The sequence below is a fragment of the Acomys minous genome, assembly GCF_964271855.1.
Source record: "Acomys minous genome assembly, chromosome: 9".
NCBI classification, from domain to species: Eukaryota; Metazoa; Chordata; class Mammalia; order Rodentia; family Muridae; genus Acomys; species Acomys minous.
Window position 1 is genome coordinate 112,701,393 of NC_140490.1, and position 13,082 is coordinate 112,714,474.

The 13,082-nt window shown below is 42.9% G+C and overlaps 1 protein-coding gene across 12 annotated transcripts in view; it reads left to right on the forward strand.

Annotated features, from left to right (window-relative positions):
* Positions 1-4,495: 4,495 nt before the first annotated feature.
* KCNC2 (potassium voltage-gated channel subfamily C member 2) overlaps positions 4,496-13,082 on the forward strand; it is a 169,519-nt gene continuing 160,932 nt past the window's right edge. For 8 of the 12 annotated variants that reach the window (XR_014781480.1, XM_084794280.1, XM_084794290.1 and 5 more), the window contains exons 1-2: positions 4,850-5,246; positions 6,354-7,059. Coding sequence is in view for 11 of the 12 variants with exons in the window: in XM_084794280.1 (XP_084650406.1) it covers positions 6,373-7,059 (687 nt within the window). In the remaining variant the exon portion in view is untranslated. The other 4 variants (XM_084794284.1, XM_084794286.1, XM_084794287.1 and 1 more) reach the window with 4 other exon arrangements.

Consider the following 13,082-nt stretch of genomic DNA (forward strand, 5'->3'; position numbering starts at 1 on the left):
TTTTCAATAGTGTCTTCTTTGTAAGGTATGACTTCAAACAGTGAGGTGACTAATGTTATGTTCCATTAGTTACTTTTAAAGTGTATATATGAGTTTGTCCATCTATCCATCCATCCTTATCTATCTGTCTATCTATCTATTATCTATCTATCTATCTATCTATCTATCTATCTATCTATCTATCTATCATCTCTATCATCTATTTTAATCATCATAATCTGCCTAGCTTACATCTATTTTGTGTGTGTGTGTGTGTGTGTGTGTGTGTGTGTGTGTGTGTGTGTGTGTGACAAAAGCTGATAACGGGTATCTTCTTCAATTACTTCCTCATCTTATTTTCTGAGGTAGGCTCTCTCACTGAGCCTGGTGCTTACTGCTTGGCTATACTGGCTGGTCAGTGAGCTGCAAGAATTGTCCTGTCTCTGCCTGATTAGCATTGAGATTCTGAGGCATGCCCTGTAATGCCAGATTTTTTATGTTAGTCCAGTGATGTCCAGCTTTTCATGTTGGTTCTGGGGACCCAAACTCAGGTTCTCATGCTTGTGTGGCAAGCGTGTTAAGGGCTGAGTGTTCTCCACAGTCTGCTTTCATCTATTTCAAGTGAATGGCTGATCTAGATGACACTGATGCAGAATTCTTTCAAAAGAGGCTACTCCCAACTCTTTTAAAATGCTTATCAGTGAATGCTACCCTATATACATGGAAAACATTTTTCTTCCTTCAACCTAAAATGCCTTTCTTCAGAATACTTGCCCATTAATTTTTTAAGTAAGCAGCACTAAGTATTTTTGCTGTGATGGATATTTATGCAGATCTCCTGGTCCCTGAGAAGAACTGTAGCTTGTATTACATACAAATGAAACTGCCAAGTTCTAAATTCACGAATTTATCTTATTGAAGTCTATCTCATCATAATCAACATAAATGATTAGTTTGGGTAGGAATGGAAATGCATTGCATAAATGTTATGGTCTGATTGTGTGTTCCCAAAGTAGATGGAAAATTTGCTGGAAGTCAAGGCCTTTGTGGATGTGTTTAGGTAATAAGGATGGAGTTACATTGTGACTGATGGGAGGTGAGATCTGTCTCCCTTTTGTTTTTCTTCTGTGTGAGAAGACAATAAAAAGGTCCACTTGATGGTCTAGAGACCTCAATCTGGACTTCTTGGACTCCTGAACTGCAAAAGGACAAAACAAAACAAACAAAAACAAAGCAAAGCAAAAACAAAAACCAGTTTCTATACATTACAAATTAGTCTCAGAGTCCCTGTTATGATGGTGTAGAAATGACTATGTCAACAAAATAGGTCATTAAAAGACAATTAAAACATTGTTTTAAACACAGGGAACAACACCCATTGTCACCTGTAAGCAGACTTCTCCTGTATTTTAAAAAGAAAATTATTATTTTTTAAAGTGCACATTTATTACTAGGCTCTGAGAGCTGTACTTTCCTTGTATTTACTGAAAACTGCAGTAACTGGGCTTTGGGGGCACTGTACAAGAGATATCTGATAGGAAATTGTGGTTATTTTTTTTTTAAAAGAGAGCCATAGCAAAGCTTTATGAAGACATGACTTGGGCTGATCTCAGAGTGTTTCTATCTAAATATTCCTAGGCTTAGAAGCTTCTAGCCTCTTTACAATCTAATCTTGTACATGCCTGGACCTTGAAAGTTTCAGCTTCCAGCTTCTCTCTGCTAACCTAGGCCTAGAATGTTTCAAACTTCAAGACTTGATGCTAAATAAGCTCATAGTTTCTAGCTCTTTCTGATCTCTGTCTGGCTGGTTTAACTCAGCTGTTCTGATTCAAACTCCTCTCCAAGCTGACTGATTCAATCTGGCTTCTTCCTGCTTCTGAATGAATTTCCCTCACTGGAAAAACTGCCTCTGGACTCTAAGAACTGCACTGTACTGATTGCATGAACTGAATGGAACTAAAGGAACTGTAGAAACTCAGTTTAACTCAACTTTATTTTGCACTGAACTCAACTCCTCTCTCTCCTTACACTGCTCTTAAGTAGCCTCTCTTTCCTGTCTGTTCTCATAATAATTGGGCATATCCTATCTCTGACTCATTCTGTCAAATCTTTTTCTGATTTGTACTTGGTCTGCCACTCAGTTAGAAGTCCAGCCAGAGGGATTAAAGATTTGTGTACTAAGGGCGCGTGTGCATTCCGAACAGATCTCACAGACCAGGAAGCTCTTTGGATCTGAGCCCTTACCAGAGCAGCCATGTTGTCAGGCTCAAATTCCTATACAGGTCATAGTCTTTTTCTTTTTCTTTTTTTCTTTTCTTTTCTTAAAAAACAGAATCTCACTCTCTAGTGCAGATCACTCTAAGTCTCACTGTGGAGCCAGACTGGAGCCTTGAACACGAAATCATCCTCTGACCCCAGCCACCTGAGTGCTGGCATTAGGGGCATGAACCTGCATACCAGGTTCAGCACATATTTCAGGAGAGCAGGACATCCAGAGCTCTGGTGATGATGTAATGCTCGCTTTATGAGGCCTTTTCTGATGCTAAGCCCAGAACACAAAGGGAGCCACCTTTCTGTTGCTTCCCTGTGAGCGGTACAGTCATACAGTCTTTTAAACCTTTGCTCCACTTCAGTCAGAAAGGAAACTGAGCTGACTGTGTGTGTGTGTGTGTGTGTGTGTGTGTGTGTGTGTGTGTTTCTCTTCAGTTTTGCTCATCCTCTTCTAATGCTTCGCTGTCTTTTCACTTTTATCTGAATTTTACAGCAAGATCAGTAGAGTTAGTTGGCTGGAGGGGTTTCCTGTTCTCAGCTATCTTATGTAACGAACCCTGGATGTCTGTGTTAGGATGCTCTTATGTTGACAAGGAAACAAAGAAGGCCTCTCATTCACGGCTTGTGCCCCAGTCCTCCCTGGCATCCTTTGTTGTCCCACATTTTTCTTTTCATGTTTTTTTTTCTGTCTTATTCTCTATTTTTACTCCTATGAATCATAAGAAAACTCTTCCAAAGGGTAACCCCTTTATCTGTATGGTTACTTCTTCATAGCTCACAGAAGCTTAGGCCTGGTCAACGCACAGGAGGTTACATATTCCTCCCCTCCCAACAAGCCCTTTTCACCACTCTCATTTCCATTCTGATTCTCTCATATATTTCCCCAGAATACAACTGATATTATGAAACTGAAGCCTTTCATTAGTGCTCCCTGTCACTAATATATAAGACATAAGTTATTTTCTACAGTCATAATAATTATTATGTAATGTGACTACTCATTTTATTTAAATGAAAAGATTGAGTTTATGCAAGGCATTTTCTATTCATTATGCTCTCAGTAAATGTTATCTATTACTACAAATGCTTGGATCACCATTATTACTATTGTTAATTTATTTTAAAGCTTGTGTCATTTTTTTTCTATATTGAACTTATGACATTAAATAAAGAAGGGAGTAGCTGGGCAAGAAGAGAATAGATGGTAGAATTTGAATATATTTGATAATTTTTCTAGCAATTGGAGTTTACTATTCTCACATCAATCATTAATAATAACAATAATAATAATAATAATAATAATAATAATAATAATAATAATAATACCCCATAGACAGTCCCACCGGCCAATCTGATGGAGATAGGTCTGCAGTTCAGGCATGCCAAGTTGACGACTGAAGCTAACGTTGCCACTAAATAGTAGTATTGGGAGCAATGCTCGTCTTTTCAAAGATGCCTCAATCCACTTACATCCTGGTGCCTCCCTTACCTGTTGGGTATCCATCCTAACAATGTTCATGGGATTGCGCAACAGTCCCCTTTAAGGCTCCTGCTCCTCCTCCGTTCTGCCTATCCCTGCTGTCTCTTCCTGAAGTGTACACACACACGCAGGCAGATAACATACTCTTTTGCTGTGTTGGAGACTTGGTATGAGCTGCACCGTGCTCTCTCCAAGGCAATCTGTTGGAGTCCCGGTGTCTACTATTTGGAGGATGGTTTTATTTGGAGACAGGGTCTTTCTAGAGTTGACCAAGTTAAAATAAGGATGTTATCGTGGGTCTCTGGGTACCATGGCTTGTGTCTTGATGGAAAGTGGAGACTGTGGATGCACAGATAACATGCCCATGTGAAGAGAGTGACGTGAGGAGATGGCAAGCTCTTGGAGCTGACCAGATCACCTTCTACCCCCAGGGCCGACAGCTCTGACCCCGGACCCTGGAACTGTGGGACATCCCATTTCTTCTGTGTTTGCCCTGCAGTTTATAATGTTTGGTCTCTCCAGAACTAGCAACATAAACAATAGACAACTGAGTTAAACGGGTCTTGGCTGATGAGAGCGTTGCTTTGTCGCTTGCGTATTTCGGATAAAGGAAGCTGAAGCTGTACTTTTGGGAGCATTGTGCTCCCGGGATAAACTTTTAAACTTGTTTTGTTTTATATAACAGTGCTGTGGTGGCTGGGGACCTACATTTTAGTGAGGAGAGAAAGCGGAGCCTTGCAGATGACACAGGGAACAACACCCATTGTCACCTGTAAGCAGACTTCTCCTGTCAGCTGTCATTAAGGAAAAGATGCAATTGGTGTTTTAGATCCTCTCTCACTTGTTGGGAGGGGTGGGACAGTGGAGGAGACAGGGTGTGGAGAGCAGTGCGTAAAGAGTGCAGGTGAGAGCTCCTGAGAGGGCTGTGACAGAGCTGCTTAGCCTAGATTCCCCCAGACCCACCCACCCACTCTGTAGCTATGTGCTCAACTGAGTGGTGCTGAAGGAACAGCTCTCGCAGAGGCTGCTTTCGGGCGGGGGTGGGGGGTGGGGGGAAGGACCAATTCCGTGGATCCAGATCTAAGCTGGGAGCCTTCACTTTCAACTGGGTGAGCCCCCCTGTCCTTCGGTCAGCCTCCGCTCCAGGCAGAGCCAGCTGGGCTGAAGGTCTGCAGCGGGGTCAGGCTGCGCCAGCTGGACCCGCCCTGAGCTCCATGGTTCGCCCAGCCCCGCGCGATGGTGACTCTGGGCGCGGAGGGTGGCTATGGGAGAGCCCGCAGATCGCAGCAGCGTGAAGGTGGGGAGCGCGGCGGGCGGGCGGCGGGCGGGGACTGTCTCCCCGACCTCAGCACCCAGAGAAGCGGCTCAACCACCTGAACCCCCGGAAAACGCCAACAAGTAGTTTCTCCTTTGAGGAGGGCGGCTCAGCTGGCCGCAGGGACTCTGTCCAGCTGCAGAGAGAGCCTGGTCCACTCGGAGACCCAAGCAGATCCACTTTTCTCCGGGTCTCCTTAAGGTATCCAGGGATGAGGAGGGGAGAAATGGAAGGGCGGTACAGGCGGGCATCCACCACCGCCTAGCAGTAAGAATGTGGATTTGAAGCCCCGGGGAGAGGCTGGAAACAGCCGGTCTTCCTGCTCAGAGACCCAGGGGGTGTGCCTCCCGCAGCTTCTCCTGGGCCTCGCCCCTCCTCGAAAGCAACCCCCGACTCAAGATGTTTGTTTTCCTTGGGAAGGGGGAGGGGTGGATAGACTGCTCACTTTTGTCCTCAAAGATGGATCCTAGTTAGTCCTTCGCGTTCCCAAGTAATAATAACATTAGCAACAACGATAACAGTAATGTGAAAAGGAAATTGGTCGAGGAAATTAGTTAGCGGTCTCCTTGGTGAAAGGCAGGGGAGGGGATGTTTGTTGTTGTTGTTGTTGGTCTGACTTCTGTGTTCAGTGTTCTTGCCTGGTAGGTGAGGGAGAGAAGTGAGCTGAGAGCAGAGCCAGCAAAGGGCACTCTCCTAGCGCTAGGGAGCAGAGAGCCGTCCAGGCTTCCACAAGGGTATGCAGGCGGCTCGGACCCCCGAGGCCCCCCCACTCAACACAACTCAGTTGCTATAGAGTATATAACTCCCTGAAAGGGGAATTGCATTGAGAGCAAAAAGAGGGGCTGAGAGATGGGACAGTGGGGGGAGGGGGTCCATCTAGGGAGAAGAGCCTGGAGGAAAGGCGGGTAGAAAAAAAAAGGCTGGGGAGTGAGTGGTGGGAGATTTGGGGCAAGTAAAGGGGCTTCGGGACTAAAAGCAGGTTGGATTTGACAGGGATAGAGGAGAGACATGGTGGAGGGCAAAAAAAGAAAGGAGAGGTCAGAGTCAAGGGTGGACTGTGTGCCGCAAGAGAAAAGGTTTCCTGGAAGGTCAAGAAGACTCAACTGTTCTTCTATCACTGGGAACCTGGGCCAGGCGAGATGTAAGACGCGGGGACAGGACTTGGAGCTCCTCCTGGGAGGGTCCTTCCCAACTGCCAGCTCTGCATCTTGACACTCTTGGGTTGAGGTAGGGGGTGGGAGTGGGTGGGTCATGGTGACTATCTGACCCACTAGAGCTTTAACTTGGTGCTGTGTTTACCTCCCCTAGTCATGTCTGAGCCACAGAGATGGGCAAGATCGAGAACAACGAGAGGGTGATCCTCAATGTCGGGGGTACCCGGCACGAAACCTACCGCAGCACTCTCAAGACCCTTCCTGGAACTCGCCTGGCCCTTCTCGCCTCCTCTGAACCCCAGGGCGACTGCCTGACTGGGGCGGGAGACAAGCTGCAGCCGCTGCCCCCTCCCCTCTCTCCACCGCCACGACCGCCTCCCTTGTCCCCCGTCCCCAGCGGCTGCTTCGAGGGCGGCGCGGGCAACTGCAGTTCTCACGGTGGCAATGGCAGCGACCACCCTGGGGGAGGCCGCGAATTCTTCTTTGATCGCCACCCCGGGGTCTTTGCCTATGTGCTCAACTACTACCGCACCGGCAAGCTGCACTGCCCCGCCGACGTGTGCGGGCCGCTCTTCGAGGAAGAGCTGGCCTTCTGGGGTATCGACGAGACGGACGTGGAGCCCTGTTGCTGGATGACCTACAGGCAGCATCGCGACGCGGAGGAGGCGCTGGACATCTTCGAGACACCCGACCTCATCGGGGGCGACCCTGGTGATGATGAAGACCTAGCGGCTAAGAGGCTGGGCATTGAGGATGCTTCAGGGCTGGGAGGACCTGATGGCAAGTCTGGCCGCTGGAGGAGGCTGCAGCCCCGCATGTGGGCCCTCTTTGAGGACCCCTACTCATCCAGAGCCGCCAGGGTAAGACCTGAATCTACAGTCCCCTGTTACTGCAACTGTTTGAACTTTGCTTCAAACTTTGGTTCTTTCCTCCAGTAACCTCTGAGATGAAAAGGGAGAGAGGGGAGCTCAGTAGAGATGGTTTTCTAGGGGACTGATGCTTGGTAAGGAAATCTCAGGGACCCTTGCCCCATCTTTTTACCCTCCCTGACAGTCACTCTCCTGACCTCCAATTCAAAAAGATTTACTCCAGCAAATGGGACCCCCCCTCCCCCCCGGTGTAAGAGTTCTGAGATGTATCCTAACGCCATTGCTATATTCACTTTAGATTTTGCCTTAACTTTTTTTGGTTCCAACTTTTTCCTTAGGTAGGATGTGTTTTGGAGCCCGTTGCCTATCCTGATGTGACATTTTTTTTTCAGTGAGGCCCAGCTCTCAGATCTGACTCAGCAGGGTAGTAGCTGCATTAAGGATGGAATCTGAGGACAGAGAGAGGGGAAATGGAACCTGTGTCTATGTGACTGGGTGGAGCGAGGGTGTGCTGGAGGGGGGCATTTCATGAGAGCGCTTCAGGCCTGTCTTTCCCCCAAGGGCGAAGGCTATGCTGTTGGAACTGTTCCCAATTATCCTGCCTGCACACTGGATGCTTAAGCTGGGGTCCTTTCCTCTCCCAGTATGTCTGTGCTCCTTACAGGATGATGGTGAAATTAATCGCCTTGTTGACCAGTCTTCTGCTGGATGGTTTACCTGACTTTTTATATTATAATCTTAGCAGCAATGTTTCTGTTTGGTTTCTAACTTAAATGAGTGATTAAATTTACTCTACATCTTTCCCAAATTAGCCTCCCAGGATCCCATGAAGGGACTGGAGAAATTACCAATGACGGCGTTTCCAGCTTCAAGAAAATAGGAGAAATAGAAATAACCAAAAGTAACACAGGATATGAATTGGTCTTAATTATATATGGGGACAGAACACTGCATTTGGTAAATCTTTGTAACTGTGTATAGCTTATTCGGCTGCCCAGAGAAGATCCTCACCTCCACGGGGTGGTCATGGTAACCCTCCTTGTCGAACTTTGGCCCTATCCTCTTGGCCAGTTTTCTTTGCCTGTGAGAAATCCCTGCCTCTTATCTATTATGTCTCTATCTGCCCACTGACTTCCAGAGAGATATGCTTCTGATACTACCTCAGAAATCTCCACATATGTTTGGCTTTCAGCCAGAAGAAGAACATAAAAGACAGTGTAAAGTAATGCTGTTCTCTTGGACCTTTGAGCCCATGCATAAATTTTGGCATGGCCCTACATCCATATATTCAAACATGGAATTACTAATGTTAATCCTAAATTTTTGCTTTTTAGAATTATTTCATAATTGCAAAACTGTTTGCATTTAAAAATGATTATTGATAGCTGGGCATGGTGGTGTACATCGTCAATCCCTGTACTTGGGAGGCAGAGGCAGGCCGATACATGAGTTCAAGGCCAGCCTGGTCTACAGAACTAGTTTCAGGACATCTAGGGATACACAAAGAAGTCCTGTCTCAAAATCCAAAACCAAAAGTGCTATTTTTCATTAATAAAGTCACAGGCTCATGACCATTCCTTTGTAGTTTTTGGGTTTTCAGCCAAGTGCCATTTGCTCTTCCCTTAAGTGCTTAAAGAGATAATTTGATTTTGTTTTTAGGCTCATCATGTGACTGTTTTTTCAGTCTTTGTGTAATAAAACAGTTGCATTATTATCTTTCCTTCTAATAACATAAGCATGATATACTCAATTTGTTAAGTATTTTATTGTAAGCCCGGTTCTGTAAGTAATGTTTAGCAAGGTGTACAACTTTTATCCTTACTACGAAATTTGATTCTGTTGATTATTAGCAAAAAGGGTAGTCCATTGACTTGACAGTGACTGTGTTTTTTAAAAAAAAGTTTCATTGGATTTTGTTGTAATTATGTGGAGGACTTGGCTTGTACCTGTTTTAGATGAAGAAAGGATCAAGAGATTAGCACAGGGTCAGAAACGAGGAGAAGCAAAAATCAGGTGACAATCAATCACCAGCCTGAAATCTGTGTTAGAAGTCACTTAGCAAAGACCTTCTCTTCTATAAATGAGAGCAGGAAAATGAAGATTCAGATCTTAAGACACAGTCAAGGTCATGTGTCAAATTATTAGCTGAAGCAAGATTTTCCTAATCATGTCATGACATCTTCCTGGTCCCATTTCCACAAAAACCTCTGATTACAAGTGGCTAGGCTGTGAAGTCTCCACACAAGCTTTTGACCCCGTGCTGCCTGAGACATTAATTAGGATTCTCACTTGGAAAGGCCGTTGATGACATTTAAAAACACATACGTGCTAGGCCTTTAGCTGGCAGAACTGTTACATGGCAGCAGTCAACAAAGGAAGAGAAATATTGCAACCTTCCATTCTTAAGTGAGCCCCATTGGACCTTTCTGTCTGCTATTGGCCAGTCAGCGTCCAATATGTTGCTTCCCTTAGCAGACTTTCAGTTCAGCAAAGTACCTTTTCAAATCGCTAAGGATGGCCTAAGTCAGGAACCATAGCTTAACTTATAAGTGAAGTAATGTTTTAGCTCCAACTATGGCCTGACCTAATGACATCAGCATATTTCTTCTCATAGAATACCACAAAGGAGGCAGGAGGATAAAACTGTGCATAAATGGTGTGATTCTGATTCTATGAACCTAAGTCAATTAGCAAGTGATTTGTTTCCAGTATGGTCTTATTGTCTTGTATCTCATTCTTAATAATGTTAGGCATTTATAAACTTCCTACCTTTATATTATCTCATACTTTATCGCAATAGGTAGGTGAATAATTTTAACTGAAGTTCCTTTTCAATTTTTTACACCTATTTCTTTTTTTTTTTGCTTTATGATTTTCCAATATCGAGGAGATTTGTTCAATTTTAAAATAGGTGTGTTTCATTTTTCCTTTTATGACCTACATTGTCACACTAAAAACACCAGTGATAGGAAATGGTATTTGGCTTTTTATGACACTGTACTTTCGCCTCTTGCTGGCTGGCCTGTTCTGTTTTATCTAGAATTTTAATTTGTGATATAAATATGTATTTCAGAGATTTTGATATTCCAGCAATTTGGTCAATAAGTTAATATGCCATACTTATGTGCTATGTTCCTTAATAAGAAATGTTTAAAAATTCCCACATAAGTTGTCATGGAAATCTGTTGTAGGAAACAGAGATTGGGAAAGAGAAGAGAGATAGTTCTATTGATGGAGTTGAAGATATTTGCGAATAGTGAAGAGCAGAGATGCACTTGTGAAAGCATTACATGTCCCCTACTTCCACCTGGACATTTACAGGCCAGGGTGTGGATTTTCACCCAAGGTTCAGCCCATCAGAGGACACCACAGGTGGAAGTGTCTTGGTAGAGCTTCTAGATTTTTTTTTCCAGAGTCAGAGACTTTGATCCCAATTCTAAAGGGCTGGAGGAGGGGCTATGCTGGTCTCCATTCCTCCCTTTTCACTTTGTAGGTGAAGCTAGGTGAATGACCTCACTTCCGTTTGAGAGTGTGACTCCTTTTTGGAGACCTCTGCATGCCTTTAATTACGGGATTGATTATTTACTCTTCCTTGCTAGGTTCAAACAGCATTTTATTCTAATGGACATATAGAGTTCTCTCACAAAGGATGGTTACCAAGTGTGATTTTCTTTTAGAAAGTTTGTTTCTCCAGTTTGCATTTACTCTTTAAACACTCTACATCAAAATCTACACAAAGGGAAGTCATGCCGAAGATGCAGTTCTTAAGCTCTCATTAAGTTAGTTATTTTATTTAACTACAAGACATTTTCTAAAGATATCATTTGAACTAGGAAAGCCAATAAGATGGGAAAACATTTCAAGACACTAAAGTGTTTTTCTCAAAAGACAAAATAAAACACAACACAAAAGCAAACAAAACAAAACAAACAAACAAAAAACCAAACAAATCAAAACTTACCTTCCTCCAAGTGTTTGATTGTAAAACCTATTTCCTATCTGTTGTTATAATACCAATAATGTTTCGTGTTCTTTACTCCAGAGAACCCGTCCAAGTTTACATTCTCTTTTATCTATTATTCAAATTACCAGTGAGCTCATGTGTGTGGGGCTCTAGTCTGCGCCCCTGTCTTCACCATCCTCAACTGATCTTAGGTGTGTTTTGTCACAACAATTTCCCTTATTAAAACTCTTAACTGGTAGCCAGGCATGGTGCTACATGCCTTTATTCCCAGCTCTCAGGAAGGCAGAGGCAGCGGGTCACTGTGAGTTTGAAGCCAGCCTGGTCTACAGAGTGAGTCCAGGACAGCCAAGGCTACAGAGATAAACCTGGTCTCAAACAAACAAACAAACAAACAAACAAACAATTAATTGGTACCTTGAATGTCAGAATAAAATTTATGCTCCTTAATATGACAACCAAGACTTTTATTATCCTTAAAAGAAAGCTTCACCATCTTTCTTTCTGCTCTCAAAATTCTTAATTAGTTAATGGGCAGTTGACTAAATAAAAGTGGCACACTTGGATAGGTCAGTTAGGCCTCGAAGTTTTAATATGAGGGCTCTTTTAATCTTGGTTTTTTTATTTCATAATGATGTATGGTCTCTTTACAGTACAATGAAGATTGTACTTATATCACACAGGTGAACTATTAGAATGTGACTGTTTATTTTTTTCTCTATTAATTTTGAACCATAGCTAACTGTAGGTCAAAGCAAATTCAAGTTCATGTTCTTGAGAAGATTTTGCTGTGATGTCCGGTTGTTTTCATGTTCAAGCTAAGCATCTTTTGACCTTTTCATTAACTATATAATTCATAGTTAAGTTAATAAGCATCTTTTGACCTTTTCCTGAACAGTAACTATATAATTATATTTAAGTTACTATATTGTGAGGATTGAGCAGGACCAGAGAGTACCCTAGTCTCAGCACATCAGTAAAGGAACAAAGCCACGTATTGGTTACACTGTATTCTTAGTAGCATGTATGAGTGCATCCTAAGAGAGCTATTTCATTGCTGGATACCAGGCATACCAAAGACGAACGAAGTTGGATGGATTAAGTATGATTTTCCTGTACATTTTAACAGCCCATCTCCAGACGTAAGTTGACAAAATTGAATGAGAGACAAGAAAATATTTCTTCCTTGTCAAGAGGGTTATTTGCAAAGCAAATAAAAAGAAGAAAATGTGCAAGTTTATATGGAGGTGCATATCAGATTTTCCCGCTTGGATATCTAAATCTCCACCATTTATTTTTACTACCACAAATAAAGTAAATGTATTTTTCAAGTTTTATATGTTTTGAACTTATGAGTCATATATCATCTTTATTATGGCAACCTTTAAGACATGCCTAAATGAATAGCAAGGGCACTAAATATAAACACATATCTCCAGAAGGAAGTGTGTAGTGTCAAATACTCTAAACAATAACCATGAATATATTACAGAAATGTAATTCAGTGCTCGAAGTTTTAAGTGCCTTTCTTTTAGAACAGTTTAGGCAGTCCTTTATGATAAAATAACATGGTTTGATTTTTGTTTAAAGGATGAAGGTGGCAATCTTAATTCTATGTAGTCAACATTTTCACAAAAAGTGTAGAGAATGTGTGTTTGAAGAGAGAAAAGAAAACTGAGGTAGAGAATGTTTGGAAACAGAATTGGGAGAAAAAAAAATCTGTATTCGGAGCTATGAGAACTGTGAGCTAACTCTGATGTCAATGTGAGTTGAGCTCAGTTCATTTTCTTCTGCTTTATTCCAATAACAATAACAACAATAAAAACAACAACAATAACAAGCCCAGGGATGACTCATTGGGCTAAGATAGTACCCAAGCTTCTCATCTCTAAGGTTCTGATGGTTTGTGGGGATGCTCTTGCTAAAGATCCTGGCTAGGATCAGCATGTCTGTACCCATTCTGACTGTACCCCAACAACTGTCACACCAATAAGGTAAAGCAGAATTGATCTTTTTCATTTGTAACTTTCTGCCCTTTTTCTCTCTCCCCCCT